Source organism: Talpa europaea (assembly GCF_964194135.1).
Source record: "Talpa europaea genome assembly, chromosome: 3".
NCBI classification, from domain to species: domain Eukaryota; kingdom Metazoa; phylum Chordata; class Mammalia; order Eulipotyphla; family Talpidae; genus Talpa; species Talpa europaea.
In genome coordinates, this window is record NC_140069.1 from 149354469 (window position 1) to 149376209 (window position 21741).

Here is a 21741-nt window from a genome sequence, read left to right on the forward strand (position 1 = left end):
CAGGCGCAGTGCTCACCGACTCGGCGATCCGAGCCACCGCGGAGACCGTCAGGCCAAACAGGTCTTCGCCTCGCAGGTACGCCGGGAAGAGCTGGAGCATCTCCGACTTCTTCCTCACACAGGCCACGGGCTCCAGGATTTTATCCCACACACCTATGGGCGACAGCGCGGATGTCAGGACCAGGCCGCTCTTGGTGATGGGGAAGGGGCCGGGTCAGAAACAAGAGCAGGATGACGGGGAGTCTGGGGCTCCCGGCCCCCGGGGCAGGCGGGGACGCAGCCTCAGCCGCCTGGCGCCTGCTCACCACGGGGCAGCTGACTTTCAAGCCTTTACGGACTTCCAGGGAGGAGGAGCCACTGCACTGGGAGCGCGGGGCAGCGAGAGTGGCTGAGAAGGGGACTGTGTCTGGAATCCTCACTTCGCAGCGGCCGAAGCAGACCCCGGCAGGCACCCCGCTCCTCCTCCCTGGGTCGAAACACAGGACTCCGACGCTCCCGCTGGGGTGACCTTCAGAGTCACCTCCTACAGCCTTTAAATCAGCCACGGTGTGCCGCTGCCCACGGGGAGCCCCTGGCCTATGCCCAAACCCATGCGAGACGGTAGCCGCCAGCCCCCTGCGAGGCTGGGCTGAGCAGCGGGGGGGGGGGGGGGGACATGCAGCCGGTGGGAGGCCCTACCTTTCGGCGAAGTGTCGCTCAGGATGAGGTCCTCGTGGCCCTGCTCCACCACCCTGATGACGAAGGCGGGGCGCCCGTCCCGCTCCTCGATGGAGCACAGGTAGCGGCAGCGCCGGTTGGGGTAGCGCGAGCTCCAGTACAGGCGGCTGGCCTCGTAGCCCACGGGGAAGAGCGCCTTCGGGGAGTGGAAGGCCTGCATCTGCTGCGGGAGCAGCTGGCCGATGGCGTGGAAGATGAGGCTGCCCACCCGGAAGGTGTGGTCGCGTTCGCCGCGCTGCACGATGCTGGCGATCTGGCGGACCTCGTCCCGCTGCACGTACACCCGCCGGAAGACAGCGAAGTGGCTCAGCTCCTGCTCGTGGACGCCCTTGGGCCTGTGTGCCGGGCAGAGCATCGTCTTGTCCTTGAAGAACATGCATTGCGCTTTGATGGCGCAGGTGAAGTGGTAGATGTTGGTGCAGCGGAAGCGGTGGCAGCCGCTGGTGGCCCCCATCTTGTGGCAGAAGACGCACTTCATCTGCAGGCCCCGGCGCAGCGCCAGCTCCACGTTGATGAGGGCGCCCGCCTGGGTCTCGTAGACCTCGGTGGACCACAGCGCGCAGTTGAGGTGCACCCACAGGTCCAGGTCCAGGTTGAGCAGCCGGGCCGGGCCATCCGTCACGCCATCCCCCTCCTCGTGGCAGAAGCAGCACTTGCGGAAGTCCCGGGGCACCGGGTCGGGCTTCAGGGACGTGCCCAGCTTCTTCAGGAAGTCGTCGATCTCCTCCTCGCAGGGCGGCTTGAAGGTGCCCTTGGGGATCACGATGTGGATGCTCCACTTCTTCCACTTCATGCCCCGCCACTTCTTGCTGATGGGCCGGCAGTCCTCGAAGGCCCCGTGCACGGTCCGCAGCCGGGGCTTCAGCTTGACGGTGACCTTGAGCTCATCAGGCTTGGCCTCGACCTTGGCCGCTTCGAACGCAGGTGGGAAAGCGATGGGCGGCGAGGCGGGCGGCGAGGCCTTGTCCTGGAGCTGGGGCAGGCAGTGCACGTCCAGCGTGGAGATGTTGTTGCTGTACTGGTGAAAGGCTCGGGAAGGCGTCTCTTTTACAGGCGACGGTGGCAGTGAAGGAACAGAGTCCTGATTGAGACAGACCCAGGAAAACAACAGTGAGAGACTCTTGCTCACACAGAAGCCCGGGGCCCACCGGGCATGTGACTCTGGGGTGGGGCGGGGGTGAGGACCCCTGCAGGGAGGTCACACAGGTCCCTCGGTGGGTGTCTGGAGACATTCTGCTCCACGGCTCCCGCGGGCCCCGCCCCGCCCCACCCGGCAGTGGGGGTCAGCTCATTCAGTCTGTACAAGGAGCTGGAAGAATTTCTGCAAAGTGCCTCCCATTGCTTCTCCCCACCTCTCTGGAATTCCTGCGGCTTATCTTAGGCTTGATTAATTGGCACAAATGTCACAGGGGTGAGTTCCTTGTCAGCAGAGCAGCCATAGTGAATTTACCTGAGGCTGTCAGTACTGATCCAGCCGCTGAGAGGCGCCCGAGAGCAGCTCAGAGTGCCCTCTGAGACACAGGGTGTACAACCAGCAGGTCCCCATGTCCCAGGTGCCCCCAGCCCCCAGGCCCACGCCCAGAGCAGCAGGCACTGCCCAACACCCAGGACACTGTCTGGTGGGCAGCCCCTCTCTCCACAGGGGCTGGGGATCCTAGCTTAATGCCTGCATCTGGCCCAGGGCTCGGATCTCACTCCTCTGGGGGCCGCTAAGAGGAAAGTGTCTGCGACACTCTCCCGAGAAGGGGCAACAGCTGGAGCACTGAGGTGGAGGAGTGGCTGCGGAAGAGCGTCTCCCCATCCCCGCGTGAGCGTGAGCGTCACCTCGAGGCCCGGACCGAGGCGCTGAGGTGAGGCCTCGGCAGTGGAGTCGCACCGCGGCCCTCCCCGCCAGGGTGTCTGCATCGTGCCTTGTCCTCTAGGATGCGGGTGACCTAAGCGCTGCCTGCGAACAGGCTCTCTCACCAGGACGGGCGGAGAGAAAAGCAGTGTTTACACCTGCAGCCTGTAGCTGGGTGAGCAAAGTTAAAGACTGTAGTGTTCGTGTTTTAGCTCCCAACTTTGAAAGATAAAATCCAAGCCTTCCATTCTGATCAAACGGGCTGTGCGAGTTCAGTCTGCAACAGCAGCAGGAACCAGGCCCTCCCGGTGCCTGCATGGGGTGTTCCGCACAGTGAGCTCTCCGGAGGGAGGGGTTCAGTCCCACTTTTAGGCACTAGTGCATCCCGGAAGCCACTCACTCGGGCACAGCTGATCACCTGCCGCCCCGTACCTTGCTTTCTGAATGCTTTGCCTGCAGTGTCGACGCGTAGAGGACGAAGCAGTTATTGCTGCAGAAGACGGCGTCCCTCGCCCCACCACAGCTTTCCCGGGGGTCCTGAAAAGCAGCGAAGTGCGTGGGGTCTCAAGTCACAAGTTAATGAAAATGAGCCCTCTCAGTTACTGGTTTGTTGCGCGTGCTGTCCGAAGTCTAGGTAGCTACCTTAAAGCAAAAAGGCAGCACTGTGCCAACATTCAGCGCACCGTATTTCAGGCACAGAGAAAACAAATCTACCACAAATCTACCACTATCTGCCTGCATCTCGTATTTTCCAGGCCATGTGCTTCTCAGGACACCCCCAGCCCTCGCCCCAAGCCGCGGGAATGGCCTCTTGCTGGTGCAGGAGGGCCGCGGCCGAGAAGCCACCCCAGAAGGAATGCCAAGTACCTTGCCGGCAAAGGTCAGGTCTCGGAAGGTTTTCCGCACGCCACTCCCCAGCACGACCACCTTGCAGTGGGAGCACCACTGCGGCCCGAGAGCTGCGCCTTCTGCGGCCCCGCGGCCAGAGCCCCTGAACCCCGACAGGCCTGGAGGCAAAGGGCCGTGGTTAGTAGTGCCAGCGGGCCAGCCCCTTGGGGTCTCACGGCACAGGCCCAGGCCACACCCACCGAGAGCAGCTGGCTCCTTCAGCTGACGTTACGCTTATTTAACAAACATGCTGCAGTCTAAGCAGGGGTTCTGGAGCATCTACTGTGTGGGGCAGGGGGTCCTTGAGAGCAGGGCCCCAAGCTGGAATGTGGACACCCAGTTCCAGCAACTGGGCAGACACGGCCAGTCACCACAACAGACTGATGATGGTCTAAGAACCAAGAGTGACTGTGGGAAGAGACTCTGTTTAAGGGCCATCTAGTGAGCAATGGAGAAGGGTGTGTGCAAAGTCTTAAGTGTGATTTGGAAAGCTGAGAGTGGAATGAGGCAGGCCAAGGGTCAAGAGAGAAATGTCAGTCTGGACACAGGTATCGAAAGTGCGCGGCGTCCTCAGATATGTCGTCCGCACGGGCAGGAGGCAGAGGGAGGAGGGGAGATGTGTACAAGAAGTAGCCAGAGGCCACGAGGCCTCAGCCAAGGCAGGTGACTCTCAGGGAGAACCCCTTGGTGAGAGCTGAGAGGCCGAGAAAGCAGGGACGGGTGAGGCCCAACCAGGCCGCAGGAGAGGGAAGCGTTAGCACCCATGGAGGGGCCAAGCAGTAGGTGCGGAGGGCAGCGGCAGTGGGAGGCACTGAGAAAAGAAGAGGTGCCAGCTGCAGCGTGACGCAAGGAGCTGGTGGGACAGGAGGTGGGGGAAGCCGGACAGCAGCTGCGCAGGCACGGCCAGGGCGGCCTTGGGTGGCCAGTGGGGTGGATGTGAGCGGGTCCTGCTGGCCACCTGCCAGCACGCACGAAGGGCTGTCATGCCACGAGAGCAAACCACACACACGGTGATCTGCCAGGGGCCCACGCCAGCATGCTCCCGTCACAGGTACAGAATTAACTCAGTTTCAGGAGAGTAAGCTTAACTTTGAGTCAAGAATGAATGTGGGTCAGGAAAACGTGAACCAGCTCACCGTCGCTTGCTGGAGGAAATGGAACATTTGGCTGCTGCAGCCGGTAAGAGCTGGCTGATCTGGGAGGGTGCGCAGATCCTGGTGGAGGCCCACGAAGAAATAAATGCTGTCGATACTCCGCACCTGGGTTTACTCTGTGGCCACTGGCCACACCCATGGAGGGAGCATCCGGAGCGTTACTAACCTCATAGCTGTTAGGGATGCGGACGTGGAGCAGATCGGAAAATGCAGCCACAACGCTGCTAATGTTCTAGGACAGAAAATGAAGGCGTCACCGCCGGGTGGCAGCAGAGCCCGAAGAGACTCGGCCGAAGAGACCCGAGCCGCCTGCCTGCTGCGGGCAGTCTGCAGACGCGGTGCCTTCGCTTAGAACTCGAGTCTCCAGAGAAGCATGCTTTCAGGGACACACCCAGACAGAGCCCTTATCAACACCACTCCACAGGGCTCCCGCCACACGCCTCCCACAGGGGACAGGCGCCTTCTCGGGGTTTGAGCCTGGGATACACCCAGGGAGCGAGCCCAGCTCCCACCTCCCTCGGCAGCTCAGAAAGCCCTCCAGGGACCCCATCCTGTCATGGACAAGAGCCTGGCAGACATAAGGACTCGGGGTGCCGCTCCTGCCGAGTCCTGCTGAGGACCAACCCGCCAAATGTGCCAGCCCATGAGCCCCGGCACTGGCAGAGCTGAGTGTTTCAAGCCTCCTGCTCAGTGACCCAGGGCCTGCTGAGAGCACCCACTGCTCCCGGGACGTGGACTGTTCACGACTTCCAATCACTTTCTGTGTGTGAACAGTCGCCAGATGTCCCTCTAGAGTGAGAGCTTGGAGCTCACCCTGCCTCTGGCCTCTGCTTAGCTGAGGTCAGCTGGATGCTGCCTCAGGACTTCAGGGCCCACTGAGCCTGCCCTGCCTGCCCAGCCATGAGGAGGTGGGGGGGTGGGGGGTGGGGGTTGGTAGGGAGCACAGCATGTGCTCTGCACCCCACAGGGGGCTCCCCTCTTTACCTCAGCAGCTGTAGGATGCAGAGTGATCGCTACAGATATAAGACCCGATCTGGGGCCATTTGGGGATGAACCAAAAGGTGGTGCAAAAAATAAAGTGCCCGGCTCAGTTTTGATGTCATTTCTTCTAGATTCTGAACCTTTGAAAGGAAAAAAAGAAACAAAGAGGCAGTGAGAAGCAGAACACCGCAGCGTGGGCTGTAGTGTGGTGCTGAGCAGCCAGGGCAGCCTACCTTTGCCAGTGCTGCTGGGCAGGATGGGGATGATGGGGGACGGCACAGGCTCCGGGGGCTCCTCTTTGACCAAGGACAAATCTGGGTACCTGCTCACTTCCATGCCAACCACGCTCTCGGGAGAGGACGAGGGAACGAAACTGTCGGGAGTATCCCGATCGCCCGTGTGGTCCTGTGCCCTGGGGGAGGAAGACACAGCACGTGAGGCAGGGGCCCACTGCCAGCCCAGCCCCCACAAGGGGGCCCTGAGGCTGGAGGGACCCCTGTCCCCTGGCAATGAGGAGTCACAGTCCATTCAGACTTCAACAGGACACCTGGTGGGCAAACCCAGACCATGTCATAAAGTCACAGCCAGGGCTGTTTCCTCAGCTAAAGCGTGAGTGTGCCAGAGACCATGACGTCCTGGCCACGAATGTCAGGGTGAAGAAATGATGAACATCTACATCCCTGCAAATTCAGGCCCAAGGCTCCAGAAACTGGACCGACACCCACCCCTCCAGAGTCCCCGCGCTGCTGCTGAGGCCGGTGCGTGACAGGGCGGAGCTGGAAACAATGGCTTCTCAAAGTGACCAATAGGAGGGGACATGGGTCTAGTGCAAGAGGCCAGAGGTTGTCAGGGCGACCGCTGTCTCGGGAAGGAGGGAAGGAGCGTGGGACTCCCTGAGCCTGGGGCGCTGCCACCCCAGGAGAACGTGAAAAGCGGCAGCAATGGGAGCCAGGAGAGGCCTCCAGACAGAGTCCCTGGGAAAGCAGAGCTGGGCAGCTGCCGGCTTGAGGGCCCGGACCTGCACCCCAAGGCTGGTCCTGACTCCCTATGGGGCCAGCAGTAGAGTTGGACAGGCACTCAGTCTAAACAATGTCTCAACTCATCAAACAAGGCCGTTAATAATTTTCTAAGGGAGAATGTGATGAAGAGTGGACAGAACTCGTTTCGGAAGGATTCTCTACTGAAAGGCTGGTTCTCTCCAGCTAGAATCTTGGGGCTGAAGAACTGACACAGAAGTAACAGGCTGCTGGGTGAGACAGTCCGAGGCTTAGCTCCCAGCGGCGGGGTGCTTGCCGTCCGGGACTGCGGCTTCCTGCCGGGGATCTGCAAACATGAGTGAGCCGCACTAATAACTGACAGGGAGCAAGGACCCTTGAACGATTCCGTACTGCCTCAAATGTCTACTTCATTATTATTATTTGCTGAATTCCCTGTGTCATGTAAGATTTAAAAAAAATACACAAACCTATTATATTTAATAGTAAGAATTTGCATAAAATTTAAATTCTGTAAAAAATCATTCACCAGATTCTGCCCCGAGTGTTCTTTACACGCGCGCCCACAGGCATCGTCATGGGCAGGTATACGTGCTTTACAAAACGAAATGACAGGAGCCTCCCTGGTGGCCTAGCTAGTCTCAGTGCTACTACTGTGACAGCCTGAGTTTGCTCCCGGGCCAGGGAGCTGCCCACAGGGTGCAGCAGACCTCTCCTGCCTGCCCGCTGCTCCCCTCAGCAGTGGATTTCAGTGGACCTGCCTGCTCAACTCCCCTCAATGACTCTGTTTTAATTGCTCATCCCCACACCTCTGGCCTGTACCCTAGTTCTTCCACGCAAACTAAATAAAAATCTTACAGGAGTAATTCTAAAAAAGGAAAGGAAAAGAAAGGAAAGGGAAAGGAAAGAAGAGCCTGAGAAGCATCTGGGGCAAAGGACCAGGTACCTCAGCTCCTCCTGGTTGTTGTGAGGCGGCGTTGGAAGGGAAGCTGGGACATCCACGGTCTTCGGGCCCTGAGCAATAGCTCTGGCCAGCAAGTCCTCATGAGGTCTGAATGGCAGCTGAAATGGCTTAGGTCCCATATTTTTGGTAACTGGGAGAGCTAAGACACAAAACACGAAGAACTCAGTCAAAGCTAACACGTGGCAGAACACAACCATCGGCCTGCAGGGGGACCCTCCAAGGGGTGAGGTGGAAATGTGGGTCGTACCTTCGTGGCTTGTGAACACACCAGCCTTTCCAGCAAGCTCCTCAGTTGTTGCAAAGCCGTTTGCCATCTTCGGACAGACCATAGGAGGTGGTGTAGGAGGAAGAGAGGCAGGGGGTGTTGGAGGATTACTTAAATTATTCTGCTGCAGGAGACCAAAAGATTTTTAATTATATGCTACTGAGCAAATACGCAACGACCTTGCTAAAACTTAGCTCTGAGAACTGTTAGCACAGGAAAGCGGGGGCTACAGCAGCCCCTAACGCGTCATCCGTAAACACGCCCCAGGAGGAGGGGGGTGCCGGGCCAGGTGGCCGTTCAGCAGGACGAACGGCTGAAACCGTACGGACGTGTTACCCGTCTGCTGCTTTGCTCGGCTTGAGCACTCAGCTGGAAAGCTGAGAAGCAAATTACCAGAGCCCGATTCTATTCTGTATGATTCTTCAAGTATCACTGTGAGAACCAGCAAGGAACAGCTTTAAAATTCAACCAGTAAATGGAAAAAAATTCTCCGAAATTTCTTTATTAAATTCTCATTGAATTGTGCCCAGGTCTACAAAGGAAACTGGAGAATTTGCGGTTCTGATCCTGTAACTACTACTCATATCTCAGACATTAAACTCTGGCCCAAATCACTTAGAGGCAAAAGTAACAGCAGCGGCACTAAAACAGCTGAGTCACCGTGAATGTGGTTCCCTCCAAACCTTTCCCCCTGTCGCCACTTTGCCATGCATAGAGTCCTCTCTCAGAGAGTGATGGAATCTACCAGTAAATAATACCATGCAAGTCAAGTGCGAGGAGGAATTACAAATCAAAGATAAAGGATTTCATGGCGACCATGAAGTGATGTCAGAGCACAGTTTGCACAGAAGAGAAGACAGTTACAAGGGCCAGGACAGGTTCTAAGTGACAAGAAAAGCCAGCAGCGCAGACCAACGGAGCACCCAGAGGACTCCGGGGGTTAGAGTTTAAACAGAAGCCTCGGGAAACGTAAGGACACTCACAAATACTTTTGCCAAAAAGATCATGTCACACAGTCAGATGTGCAGTAGGCCATCACAAAACTTGGCTGAAACACCAAAGAACCTGACACCGTTCGATGCTATTTTAGCAGTCTCAGAATCGGTGCAGAGTGGGCAATGAGTGCCTACGTAATCAGATAAAATACTCTTTTTCCTCTTCATTTCCCAGGGTAATTGTGATTCCTAACCGCATCTCTCAGTCTCACTCTGTACTATGAATTTGGATTTACTGGAAGAGTGAATAAAAGCTAAGGAAGCAAACATCATCTCCACTGCGGAGCACACTGGACCTTGTCACAATTCGTGTTATCAACCCAAACCCATGTTACAAGCGCATCATCTGGCACAATTTTAACTTTTTAGTGCAACTCAAGCTTCCGTGAAACTTGGGGTTCAGACGTAAATGAGATGGAGCCGCAAGACAAGCCCTGCCAGCTGCTGGTGGCGGCAGACAACGCACCTTGTGGATGAGCTGGGAGTAGTAGTCAGAAACCCCCTCGAGGGCGGCGCTTCCGAAAGCTCCCAGAAGGCGAGTCCCACTACTGAATTGGCCGCTGCCGTAAGGAAGAAAGTGCGCAAAGTTCACTCCAATGACCGGTTCCATTAGAGGGAGCAGAGAGAGCTGCTATCGAAAAACACATTTAAGAGTAATGTACACGGTAAACACAACTGCCCCTCAGCGTCCCTAAGACCCGAGGCAAGTTAGTCAAACAAGGTTTGAGAAAAAAACAGATTTAAAAAATTTCCAGCATCAAATATGCTGGAATAAATGAACACGATCACAGAACGTCGGGGGGCAGACTTAAAAGGGGGCTTGATTCTCAGCTGCCTGAAGAGGCGCTGCTAGGCATCCACCATGAAACACACTTTCCTTCCAGGCTTAGGGCGGGTGCTGTGCCCACCTCCTCCACCCGGGAGTGAGGAAGCCGAGTCTGCCGCGGGGAGGGAGGCCCACCCGCCGCATGCCTTTGCACCCAGAGTGACAAACACGTGGAGAGGCGCAGAGGCTGCTCCTTCTGAGCCTCAGTGACCTCTGGCCACCACCGACCAACCCGTCTAGTTACAAGGGCATGCAGGGCCACCTTGCTTGCTGAGGTGTCTTTTTTCCCTGCAACTCTCGGATGAGGAGTGACCACAGTCAGCGACCACAGTCGGTCTAACAGGGCCGAAGAAGCATCTGGGGACTCGTCACCCCCCGACCCCCGAATTCGCAACGGGGCCGTGGCGAGGCTCACTCACCTGCTTCAGGTGGGCGAAAGGCTCGGAGTGCGAGTACAGGGCTTGCTTCTCCTCGTCATCCTTCTTCCTTCTTTTCGAGCGAGGTGCCGCCTTCTCTCCAGTCCTCTGAGTCCTTTTGCTTCGCTGCTTCTTGGTTTCACTGCCTCCATCTGTTTTTGGCACCTGGTTGCTGCCGCATCCAAAACCACTTTGTACTTGAGTCGGCTGATGTGAAGGAAAAGGTGAAGTAAGGGGACCACGCGCATGTTTGATTTTCATTTCATGTTGGTCCAGTCCCCTCCCTACCCCCATGACACATTCCTAACATGGAGCCAGAGAGAGGCAGGAAGAAGGGACAGGGCGTCAAATGCCCAGAGGGTCTCCGAGAAGGGTGCTTTCTCTAGACCTTATTCTCAAGCTCGGAAACCAAGCAAGCCGCCAGCTTGAGGAGAGGGCAGGATGCTTAGAAGGGGCCGACTTCCTTCCAGATGAAGCCCCGGTCCTCCGGGCCAACCTGGGGCCTGCGGAGATCCAGCCTCTGCTCCCCAGACACAGTGGAGGAGGGTATCTTAGTCAAGGGGTTGGGTGAGTCGTCTGGGTTCCCCTGAAAGGGGTGCCGGCTGCAGGGACACTTCACAGCCTGTGGGTGCTTGTGGAGAGACCAACAAATGCACACGACAGAGTCCTTATCCCAGAGCCCTGTCTTCCGCCTGACCCGGTCAACAGGTGCTGTGCTCTCAACTTGGTGATGGCAGACCTACGTCAGTGCTAGTCCACCTGTTCCTCCCTTCTGTTTACCTCACCGTGGGAGCACCTGTCGGCCACGGGGTCTGAACTCGACAGCTAGACTCAAGTGGCCACGACAGCCAGTAGGTTTGTTTCCTGTTTCTGCACTGCCTCTCGGTGGGCCTGAAGCTGAGTTTCCAGCCACAGTCTCCATCACTTCGGGCACAGACGGGGAGGGCCGCAGAGAGGCTAGATTTGTAGGCTGCCCGGCAGCAGCCCTGAGGACGCTGCACTCTTCCCTGGCCCTGCACAAGCCACACGGTCACACACACACCAGTCTGGCATGTTCCAGCAAGACATTTCTAACTCATGGACAACAAACCCTGAATTTCATACAGTTTTGCTCTCAGCCTGTATGAAGGAAGAAGGCAGGGGAGCAAGCCTGGCCTGGCCACTGCTGAGTGGGACCAGTGAGTTGCAAAGGCTGACCCCCAGAGTGGTAGAGTCAGTTTCAGCCGGGACTGGTTAGAAACACAGGCCCTCTGGGTCTCACCCCAGACCTGCTGGATCAGAACCTCTGGGAGGCCCAGTAGTCGCAATGACAAACCTCTGGGTGATTCCAATTAAGTTCTGAGAACCATAGGCTATGGCAAAGCCTTACCACACACAGGTGCACAGGAGTCACCTGGGGCCTGATAGGCAGGTCTGTGCTCACCTGAGGTCCTACAGATCTTAGAAAGCTCCCAGGTCAAGTTCAGGTGCTGCTCCCCAACCACTGCACTTTGGGGACCAGGAGCCTATGAATTTCTTACTGGCACTAAAAAGACTAACAATGCAGCAGACGCCAGCTCTGACCCTCACAGCTAACCCCAAAGAGCAGCTGTTACTGACACTTCATCGTGTCATCCAAGAGACTGAAAGTCAACAGAGAATCCTGTTCTCTGAAACAGTTAACATCTGCACACAGGGCTTCAGGAGCTTATCCGATCCGCCGTGTGGCTTGTGAGAGCCGCAACGGAGCCCAGCGGGAGCTCTCTTTGGTGGCTGTTTTCTAAGCTGACATCTAGCCTCTCCTGCGACAGTGCCACAGTGTGGAATTTTCTGGCCACGGGGAAAGGAATTTGCTCCTTGTACAGAGGCAGAAAACTGCTGGGGGCGGGGTGGGGCCCATGGGCACCAGCAGAGACAGGAGACTGGCTAGAAGTCTTGGGAGGAGAGGGCTCGGAGCTGCATTTTAGCAGATAAAAAGATGTCGGTCAGATGCAAAAAAGGAGAACAGAGGAGGTGGAAAGCAGCCCGGGATCACACGGTGTGGAGAGCTAGACAGGCACTTGGGGGTCCTCAGTTGTTCAGTGTTCCTGGGGGCACAGGTTGCGATGGTGACAAATGTGACTGGAGAAAGCATCACTACAAAGATTATATGACTCTACCAGGTCCACACAGTCCCTACCGAAGAGTCACACGAAGCAGAAACAAGGAGCAAGGCAAGCCAGCCCTTGCTAAGGAACAGCTTCATTCCTGATGCTAAGACGGCAAGTGCGGACAATGGAAGGTTCTGCTCCACCCCATCAACTAAAAAGTCAAGAGTTACAAAACCCAGCTTGAGAAGGACCGCAGGAGAAGTTTCAGCAACGGCCACGCAGCCTGAGAGAGGTGAGGAGGCCAGGCAAGCCCTTCCTGTGACCCGCATGTGCTGGGTCTGGAAGTACATCGAGGAAGTTTGGAGAAACACGGGGACTAGTCTTACTCTGACAAGATCTCTTCCTGCACGTGGAAAAAATGAAAGTAGATCAAGTAGGTCGCTTGATCACATAAAGCAGGCACAGCGATGCACAGAAGAGGACAGAGAGGAGCGTCTCTGCCCATCACAGTGCGTGAAGCACAGCAGACACCCAGAGAGTGGCCTCAGGCGGGCCTTGGGGAGGGGGGTCATTTCAAAGAGGCCAGTGGAAACCGTGTCCTTGCTGACAACAGACACGGCCCTTTACTTCTTGCGCCCCGATCATGTGAGGGCAGGCAGCGGCCGGCACCAGCTGTGCTCAAGGGGAGCAGGACCCCTCATCAGTGCCTCTGCTGCCTGGAGGCCGCGGGGTCTGAGCACAGTGCGCAGCGCTGGGAGAGAATCGCATCCGCCTGCTGACTCAGGAGTGGGCACCACCGCAGTCTCTGTGCCTTCTCACAGGTGTGTGGGTTCAGGAGGGACCTGCCACACACGGGGCGGGTCTTCCTGGGCTTCGGGAAGCCCAGGGGGCTTCTGGAACCACATGCCCCGCCCCCAGAGCGCCTGTGCCACAGGTGTTTAATTTTTGAACACCACTGTGAACAAATTATCACGTAACGTAGCTTTAAGCAAAGCCATGGGGCCCATGGGGGTACAGTGAATACCGACCCCTTAGAGCCAAAGGTGGCCATGCTGCGCTGACGTCAATGTGGTGGTGGGCGTTAAGCTGCCGTAATTTAAAACAAAAGCAGGAGAAAACAGAAAGCTCTGATTTCCACGAGCTGCACTTACCGAGGCCTCGGCCGGCTTCTGCCTCTCGGCCGGCTTGTGATCCTTCGCACCGTCGTCTTCCGGACAGACGCCGCCTTCGGGTTTTGGATTTAAAAGGGAAGATGCCTTTTTATTTTTCAACAGATGCTTTAGAAGTTCATTGCCTGAGTCTCCTTTGACAGTGGGGGCCCCTGCAGAGCAGGGAGGGCTCTGCCCCGAAGAGACGGGCTCAGCCACCAGTTTCTCTTCGGCCTGACCCCCAGCTTGCTCCTCCGGCTTCGGCCCATCTTGGCCCGGGCCCTGCTGGGGCTCGGCAGTCTCCAGCTTCACCTCCTCCGCCGCGGTAGGTGTAGCCATGGCCGGCCCAGCCACTTCTGTGTCTGCGTCAGGCTGCTGCTCGGGAGTCCCTTGCCGGAAATCTGCATCGGGCGGGTTGCGCTCCGACTCAGCGCCTGGCTGGCCCGCCACCATGCCCGGGGCGGGAGGACCAGCGGATCCCGGCAACTCCGGCTCACCCTGGGGGGCAAGCTCGCTGGGCGTGCTCACGGTGGGGGTGGAGGTGGCCTCTGAGACGCTGGGGGTCGAGGGGGCAGTAATATCCGAGTGGGGCGTTGATGGCTCCTTGGTGGATTCTGCATCATCATCTTTCTTCTTCTTCCTTGTTCGTTTCTTTTTCCCCTTTTCTTCTGGGATGATATCAGAATACAGCTGGATGAGAGACTGGGCTGTTCCGGGGAAACTCTGTCCATGGGTCCCCACGGGGTCCTGGCTACAGGGGAGGGCGCTACTTGAGACTGGAGGTGCTGCAGGTAAGGCAGCTGTGAAAGGGGGCCTGGCTGGGGACTGCTGGAAGCTGGCCCCGGAGAGACCTGGGTGGGCCGGCTTCACTGGGTGGAAGTCTGGGCTTCCGCCGGGCATGGAGGGTGACTCGGAAACAAAGGAGGGAGCTCCTATCTGCCTACGCTCACCAGTGGGCAGGAAAGTCTGGGTAGGGGGTGAGTTCATAGGCCCCTGGGGCATGTTCTGCGGGGGCAAGCCCTGCCCAGCTGGAGGCTGGTGCTGGGGGGACTGTTGGGGGGGCCTGGGTGGGGGCATGAAGTCACAGGGCAGCTCGGAGCCGTAGAAGGGCATTTGGGGCACGGGGGCACCGCGCGGCTCCAGCTCCAACCGCTGCTGCAGGGCCCGCTGTCTGTCCACCTCCTGCATGAGCTGGATGCGCTGCCGTTCCTGCTGCTCCCGCAAGCGCTCCTTGCGTTCCCGCTCCTGAAAGCCTTCGCTGAAGGGGTTGTTGTCATCGAATTCCACCCGCGGGGGTGGTCCACTCTGGGGGCTTGCATTTGGCACTGGCCCTGGGGTGGGCGTGCAAGCTTTTATAGGTAACTGGGTCACAGGGGGCTGAATCCTGGGGGTGCCGAGGGGGAGATGAGCAGGGGTGGTGGCTGGCTGCCATCCAGGCAAACTGGGCATCCTGGCAGGGCTTGTGTGGCCGGACAGGATGGCCGGGTGCTGCAGCTGCTGGGGCACCAGGGGGAAGCCGGGCTGGCTCAGGGTGGGAGGGGCAGCCCCCGGCCCCAGGGGCGGCTGTGGCTGGACCCCCGGCAGGACCCCGGCAGGGGCCAGTGCGCATTGCTGCTGCTGCTGCTGCTGCTGCTGCTGCTGCTTGATCCGGTAATCCTCGATGAGCTCGGCGTGCTCCTTCTGCTGCTTGCGGATCTGGACAACGAGAGTCAGCGTTACCCGTTTGTCCACACTGCGGTATAAAGCGGAAAAACTGGCTGCTGATCACGATGGGGCCTCCCCAAAGCACAGCTGGGGCTCAGGTGAAACCCACACAAAACAGAAGCAACACCAATGACCACCAGCTTCTTAACAGCAGGACTTTTCTAACGTCGTCTTTTAAGAAAATGTCTTTGTATGTGAAACATTTAACACCAGACTTGAAATACTTTTCTGAACTAAATATTGAAATCTTCCTTTCCAAGCTAAGTATCGTAAAGATCACATAAAGGCTGGAAGGAATTGGCTACTTCTGATGTCTTAGAAGTTATGTCAATGCACAGAGTTAAAATAACTCTGAACTCAAACGTCATTTGAACCTGACTGAAAAAAGTAGATTGGTAAAACTTCTTGAAATTAGTATAACGTAGTGAAAGAAAAATTCTGGAAAATGAACATGCTCTGGGCATTATTCTGAACAGTCTCCAGCAAACCTCCAACATGACGACTGACTGTGAAGGTTAATTCCCTCCCTCAGCCCTTGCAGCCACACGCCCGGTGCTGAGGGCTGATCTCCACTGAGGTGGCCCGGTCCTGCACATTCACACCTCACTCCGGAGACTGGGGAAGATCCTGGAGGGGACGACCTTGTCCCTTAGCGTCTGGAATCACGCAGAATCACGCAGGTGTTGCCCAGAGTTTTGACGTATGGACGGAACACAGTGATGGAACTAGCTTTTCCACTTTTTGCCAGATTCCAGGCAGACTAGCCCCTTCCCTGTGGCATCACTCCCTCCTGACCAGCTTGCTGGTCAGAGCAGAGGACTCACCACTGAACCTAGCACTGAACCAAGCACTTAGAACAGCACCTAGAATATTCATTCATGGCTTGCCCGGTCAGCATCACCAGGTTGTGGCAACCACACAGTAACAGATGATATACTCATTTTTCCAGTTCAGCATTAGCTTTTAAGTAGGATTTGCTCCATGGGTCTGCAATAACCAGACCCGGACCCATCATAGGTAACTTACAAAAATATACCAGAAGACAATGATAAAAACGCTAAAAATACTTTCTAAGAAATACCTGGCCTTAAGAGACTGTTTACCAGCAATAAACATGGGCCCAAGAATACCTTTAAAAGGAAAATAAAGCTCTTATTCTGGAAATGTGCTAGTTTTAAACAACAGCAATTAGATTATAATCATCTTTTCGTTGGTTCTTTATTTTGGAGGCTACCGCTTAGAGGGGAGGCAACTGAGCCCACATCCCGAGTTCAGTAGCCAGCTGAGACTGAGGACAGTGACCACCACAGGGCAGGCCAGTGTCCTCGCAGGAGGCCACTGCCACCGTCCGTGGCTGGAAGGAGCCTTGCGTCAGTGAGCCCAGGAGTGCAGGCCACGTGGGCACACCCCAGCAAATCTGTGCCCTCGGAGCTTCTCTTTCCACCAACGCTTGCATGACTTTTCAACTTCATTTTAAAAATTAAAACTGGGCCTCCCCTGGTGGCGCAGCGGTTGAACGCTGGGTGCGAGGCTGCCCGCAGCCTCTGCAGCGCCAGTTCGATCCCCAGCCACCGGTGAGGGTCCCACAAAATAAATGAATGAATGAATAAATAAATAAATAAATAAATAAAACTGACAATTAAAAACAAAATAGACTTTTGGAGGTGTACGATTCTGTGAACCTTAGCACGCTGCCACCACCACAACCAAGACGCGGAAAGTCAGCCAGAAAACCCCCTCGTGACAGCCTGTCATGGTCAAAGCCTCTGGGCCTGTCCCCATGCCCTGGCCACCCAGGGTCTGTGGCCCATCTTTCTTAGGAGCGTTCTGTAAGCGGAGAGGGTATGTAGCTGTCGGGACTAACTTCTTCTCAGCACAATGCTCTTGGGATCCTGGTTGTATCAACGGCTCATTCTTTCAGACCTCGTAGCCAGGTGGGCCACACTTTATTCAGCTATTCACCACTGAAGGATTCTGGGAGTGTCTCCAATTTTTAGTGGCCATGGATACAACTGCTATAAATACTAGGGTTACAGGTCTTTGCATGAACCCAAGTTTTTAATTCACGTGGGTGAAGACCTAGCACTGGACCTTTAAACTATTTCAAACACTATTACTAGTTTATTTTAAACTTCACTTCTTTTTAAATATAATTGTTACTCCAGTGTGTGTGTTTTGAGGAAAGCCTGGTTTCTGATGGATGGTAACAGCAAAACGGCCTTATTTTTCAAGACTGAGTCCTTTACATCATAAGATATAGCAATGTGTTTTAAAATCAAGATATTGAGAAGAAATCATAGAAACAACCATGATTCAAATTCTGTATCTGAAACTCCACTAAGAACCAGAGGAGATGGCAGAGTAAAGGTAAACTCCAAGTGAAAAGACACCTCTGGGTTCCCTGGCTGGTACTGCCCTCGATCCGGGCCCTCCCCACAGCTCTATCATCAAAGCCAAAACTCAGAACAGGTTTTTGGTGGTGGAAGGCATGGAAATCCCTGAGCTAGCCCCAGAGTTTGTAGTCGGATAGTGGAAACAGTCCTTCTAAGGATGAGCATCAGCCCTTCCATGGCATTCCCAAAGCCCATGGCTCCAGGGGGAGGACCAGGTTGCTTCCCACTCTCATGAGAGTTCTCAGGGCTTCCCCCCACCAGCTCCCCCCCCCCCCCCAATACGCTTTGTGCACCATTTTATCCCAAATCCTGCACCACGGCGAGTGACAGGCCAGAACGCTATCACTACAGCGATGTTGTTTGGCATTACCTGCTCCAGCTGCTTCTGGACCATGCTCTGCTGTTCGGTGACATGCTTCAGCTGCTCGGCATCTTCTTCTGGAAACTCACGCCCGGCTTTCTTGGCTGTACGCTGTTTAGCTGAAAGGGCCTTCTTAGATTTTCTGTGCGCACCAATTTGTTCTTCAAGGTATTTCTGCTGCATCTGGAGAAGCTGCTGGGTGTCCTGAAGCCACTCCTCATACTGCTTACGCTGTGAATCATCTGAGGGGAAAAATCAAAGATTCATCTGTGCTAAGTCTGCTGGGAGTTTGCGGAAAAGTCCAACACAGTGAGAGTTACACAAATTCATTTTATAAGGAAATGCAGTTTGACCATGACCTTGTCACAGATATTTTGAAAGCACAGTACTAAATTTCAGACCACAATGGACTATAAAGTAGAAGATTTCAGAAAAATATTTAATGAAGAAAGCAAGTTTTTAGGACAGGGTCATACAACCTGAGTAGGCCTCGAGTAAGCCCTCTGAAAGCAGGTGCTTTCAGCACGTGGGATGTTCTCACGACTGAGCTACCAGGTTCTCTGACCCACAGTCATACTGGGTGTTGTTACACATGTACGCTGTGACTCAGACCTACAGGCTGAAGAGACCGCTGGGCCGATCCCGCGCAGGGACCCAGGCAGGTCTGGGAGGGCGGCTCCCGCGCTGAGGGCCCTAAGCTTCAAACATTTCCCTGCTTCTCAACAGTGAGAGAATCTCCCACACTGGAAGGGAGGGAATCCAGAATGTTTTAGAAAGGACCAATCAAAATTTATGTTTTATAAGGAAAACATCTATGTTAAAACAATGACAATTTTATGACTTGTGTAATTTGTATTTGTGTAAATAAGCCAAAGTAAGGAACAACTAACCAAGTACAATCCTTCCTTCTTTTATGACTGTCACTAATATCTCCCCAAATAGTTATATCTCTTCACCTTGTACCAGGATTCTTTCTTTATTCTTTAAGGGCACTTTACTTCACTGATGCCAAGTCCCCTCCCCATCAGCCCCCAAAAAGGTTTTCTTATGGTAGTGAAATTCTGAATAAACCTTTTTGACTATCAAGACAAAGAAATTAATAAATACAATTCCAAGGACATTAGCTGAAAAATTACACCAATGTAAACAGAATATTGTCATACAGTAAGAATCCAGCCAAAGCCAATGGGCACAATAAAGCCAGAAAAAGCCAGTTGGTCAAAGCAGTTTACTTGTTTTCAATGCAAATGTGTTCAAATTATAATAGTAATAATTTATGCAGGGGTAGGTAATTTCAAAAGGTCAGACTTTGGGTTTGTTCCTAAACCCAGAAGTTCCAGTACATGTATGAACTTGAAATCTAGTCTAGTAAATTTGAAGGGCATTTTTCAAGAACAGGCTTTTTCACAAGATTTCAGAAGTTCTGCTTCTGGTAGAATGAGACCTACCGCAAGGAAAGCCTTTCTGGTTTCTGGAACCAGGAGAGCAGAGGTGAGCAAAATGAAAAATAACGGTGAAAAAAAGTTAGCTAAACAGTCTGAAGATTTCAGAAAGGTTCAGTTTGGGGAGAACTCGGACTGCTATTCTGAACCACCTTGGGGTCCCTGAAGGGAGCGAGGAAGAACTCGCGGGCATCCTGGACCACCTCCTTCACACATGCTGCCAGCCCCATCACTGCTAATCTGCGCCCTGGCACTCAGGCAGACCGTCGCTACGGCAACAGGTGGCTTAGCTCTACAGACTGTAAAGTGCCCGATCTACATACAAAACTGCAACAGTACTGAAGAGAGTGGGAAGATAGTATCTTCTGTATTAGAGTATTTATCTCTAACTGTAGTTCTTCATGCACAGAGAAAATAAAGCAATGAAAATACATGCCTTGAAGAAGAGACGCTTCATAGGGCAGTGGTGTTTCGTAGGAGAGGGCACTCAGACTAGAAGTAGCACAGCTAAGCTAACCCCATGTTTTGAGAAGAACACAGATGTAGTGCCAACAAGCAATCCCCAGAGAACATGTAACTTATTAGATTTATACTTACTGACAAAGCCTGGACCAAAATTTGGAGGATTAGGCCTAGAAATCTGATGTGTTATACTGCCATCCTAAAATAAGTAAAATTTACAAATAGGTTTATTCCACATTTCAGTTAAAGGGGAAAAAACTTTAAAAAAAAAAAAAAAGAAAAGGAAAAGAAACGGAAGGGGGAAACCCTCTAGTTTCCTACACCACCTTTGATTTTTATAAAAAGCAAAATTATTTAGTGTGACAACCTAATTTTTGAAAAGCTACAACTATCTCTAAACCACTATATCCTAGATTTCAAGTGAGTAACAATTATGTTTGAGGTAAGGGATGAGTCATCAAAAATGTAACAGTGGGGAAAAGCAAGTACATTCAGTGCTTAAGCAGAGGCCCACATAAAACCTCGCCTTTGGATGAAATCTACCTAGTCTCTTGTACAAGCACGGCCTATGACATGGGCTCCAGGGCTATTGGATTCCGCTCCACAAAACAAAGCCCTGTGTGAGCCAGGGACCCTCACATGCACAAATAAGATGACAAATACATATCGACTCGGGATTAGCCTTCCTTTCTGACTGCGTGTGCGACTCCCTGAGTGAGTGAACAAGTACGGGTGATCTTACAGCTCCCTGGCAACACTCGGATGGACAAAGTTAACTGATAAACAGTATTAACAAATATTTACTCAGTCGTTCTGATTTCTACTGGACGTGAGCTGAATATAGGGTAACAACTCTGAAGCACGTGCCACCAGTATCACACACAGTCCCTGTCACACTGCAGAGCAGACGGTGTCACACTTGACAATTCAGAAAACAGGGTAAAGAAGTTGCCCAGACTGTCACAGTGAACTTGCAGTGGGACTGGGGGTTGTTCTGAAACTCAGCTATGAAGGCAATGCTTTTCCCACTGTGTCAGATGGTGTTTCTCTCTTGTTTAATTAATGAAAATCATAGGACTATCAGCAAAATAAATTTAAAGCACAACTGACAGGGCAAAATAGGAAATTCCAAAAAGTCACAGAGAAGGTAGTTTTCTCTTATTTCTAGGCAGGTACATGGAAAAAAAAAAATCATTGGAGAAAACATGAAATGAGCAGTTCTGCTGTCCTGGACACTGCTTGACACTATTAAATACTTAGATCCTATACTTAAAATTATTGTAAGTGCTGAATATGCAAAAAACCAAATTATTCCAAGGAGTATATGGCACAGCATGACCACAGCTAATTAAAATGAATTGAATCAATATTTTCTACTGTTCAGAGCAGCTTTACGTGTTAAATATAATGGGTTAATTCCAAAACGCAGGTCATGACAAGGTCTGGAGTTGAAGGTAAATAAAAGCAAAACCAAAATCGCTGAGCTTCCCTCAGCTTCCCTCCACGTGACTCTCCATCCTTACACAGGGGAGTCCTTCCCAGAAATTATCACCCGCTTTTAACCTTAATCGGTCCTTCCTTTACAAGGGAGAAATGCCCTCCCGTCTGCTGGGCCCGCTCTGGCGGGTCTAAGCCCCACCACCTGCAGCAGCACCGCCAAAGGGCCTGGCGAGTGCTAGGGAGAGCAGCGGTACCTGAGCGAGCGCCTGCGGCAGGAGGTTGTGGCCTTCGCTGTTCTGTGCCCCGGGCGCTGCGGGGCCGGCAAAGGGGAACCTGGGGAGGAAGCACGCGTCAGCGACTGTAGAACCGCACTCGCCCACGCCCGGCAAAGGTCTCCTCCGCGGGAGGAAGCGTGAGACTGCCTCGCCTCACTGAGACTGTCCCCTGGGCCGTGTGAGCCCACCACACCACCTCCCCCGGCTCCCGGGAGGCCGCCTGAGGCTACAGCAAGGGCCCTCCCACAGGCTCTCTGGTAAGTGCCTCACGAGAGACCCTGACAACTGCTCCAGGTCTTCTGGATACAAAATATTGTGGTGTTTCATTATATAAAATGTGTTGTATCATATAAACTGAGATTATTTCTTGATCTCAACATTAGCCATTTCTGATAACTTAGATATT

The 21741-nt window shown here is 54.0% G+C and overlaps 1 protein-coding gene across 1 annotated transcript in view; it reads right to left on the reverse strand.

Moving 5' to 3' along the window:
• The window catches only part of KMT2C (lysine methyltransferase 2C), a gene marked incomplete at both ends in the record, with an annotated part of 180998 nt that overhangs the window by 5357 nt on the left and 153900 nt on the right, over window positions 1–21741 (reverse strand). Inside the window, 14 exons of the mRNA XM_084230748.1 lie at window positions 17–153; window positions 679–1798; window positions 2990–3094; window positions 3425–3564; window positions 4582–4831; window positions 5584–5720; window positions 5814–5992; window positions 7522–7669; window positions 7787–7928; window positions 10045–10248; window positions 13262–14953; window positions 17726–17958; window positions 19756–19819; window positions 21315–21393. Coding sequence (XP_084086874.1) covers window positions 17–153; window positions 679–1798; window positions 2990–3094; window positions 3425–3564; window positions 4582–4831; window positions 5584–5720; window positions 5814–5992; window positions 7522–7669; window positions 7787–7928; window positions 10045–10248; window positions 13262–14953; window positions 17726–17958; window positions 19756–19819; window positions 21315–21393 — 4630 coding nt within the window. The remainder of the gene's footprint in view (window positions 1–16; window positions 154–678; window positions 1799–2989; window positions 3095–3424; window positions 3565–4581; window positions 4832–5583; window positions 5721–5813; window positions 5993–7521; window positions 7670–7786; window positions 7929–10044; window positions 10249–13261; window positions 14954–17725; window positions 17959–19755; window positions 19820–21314; window positions 21394–21741) is intronic.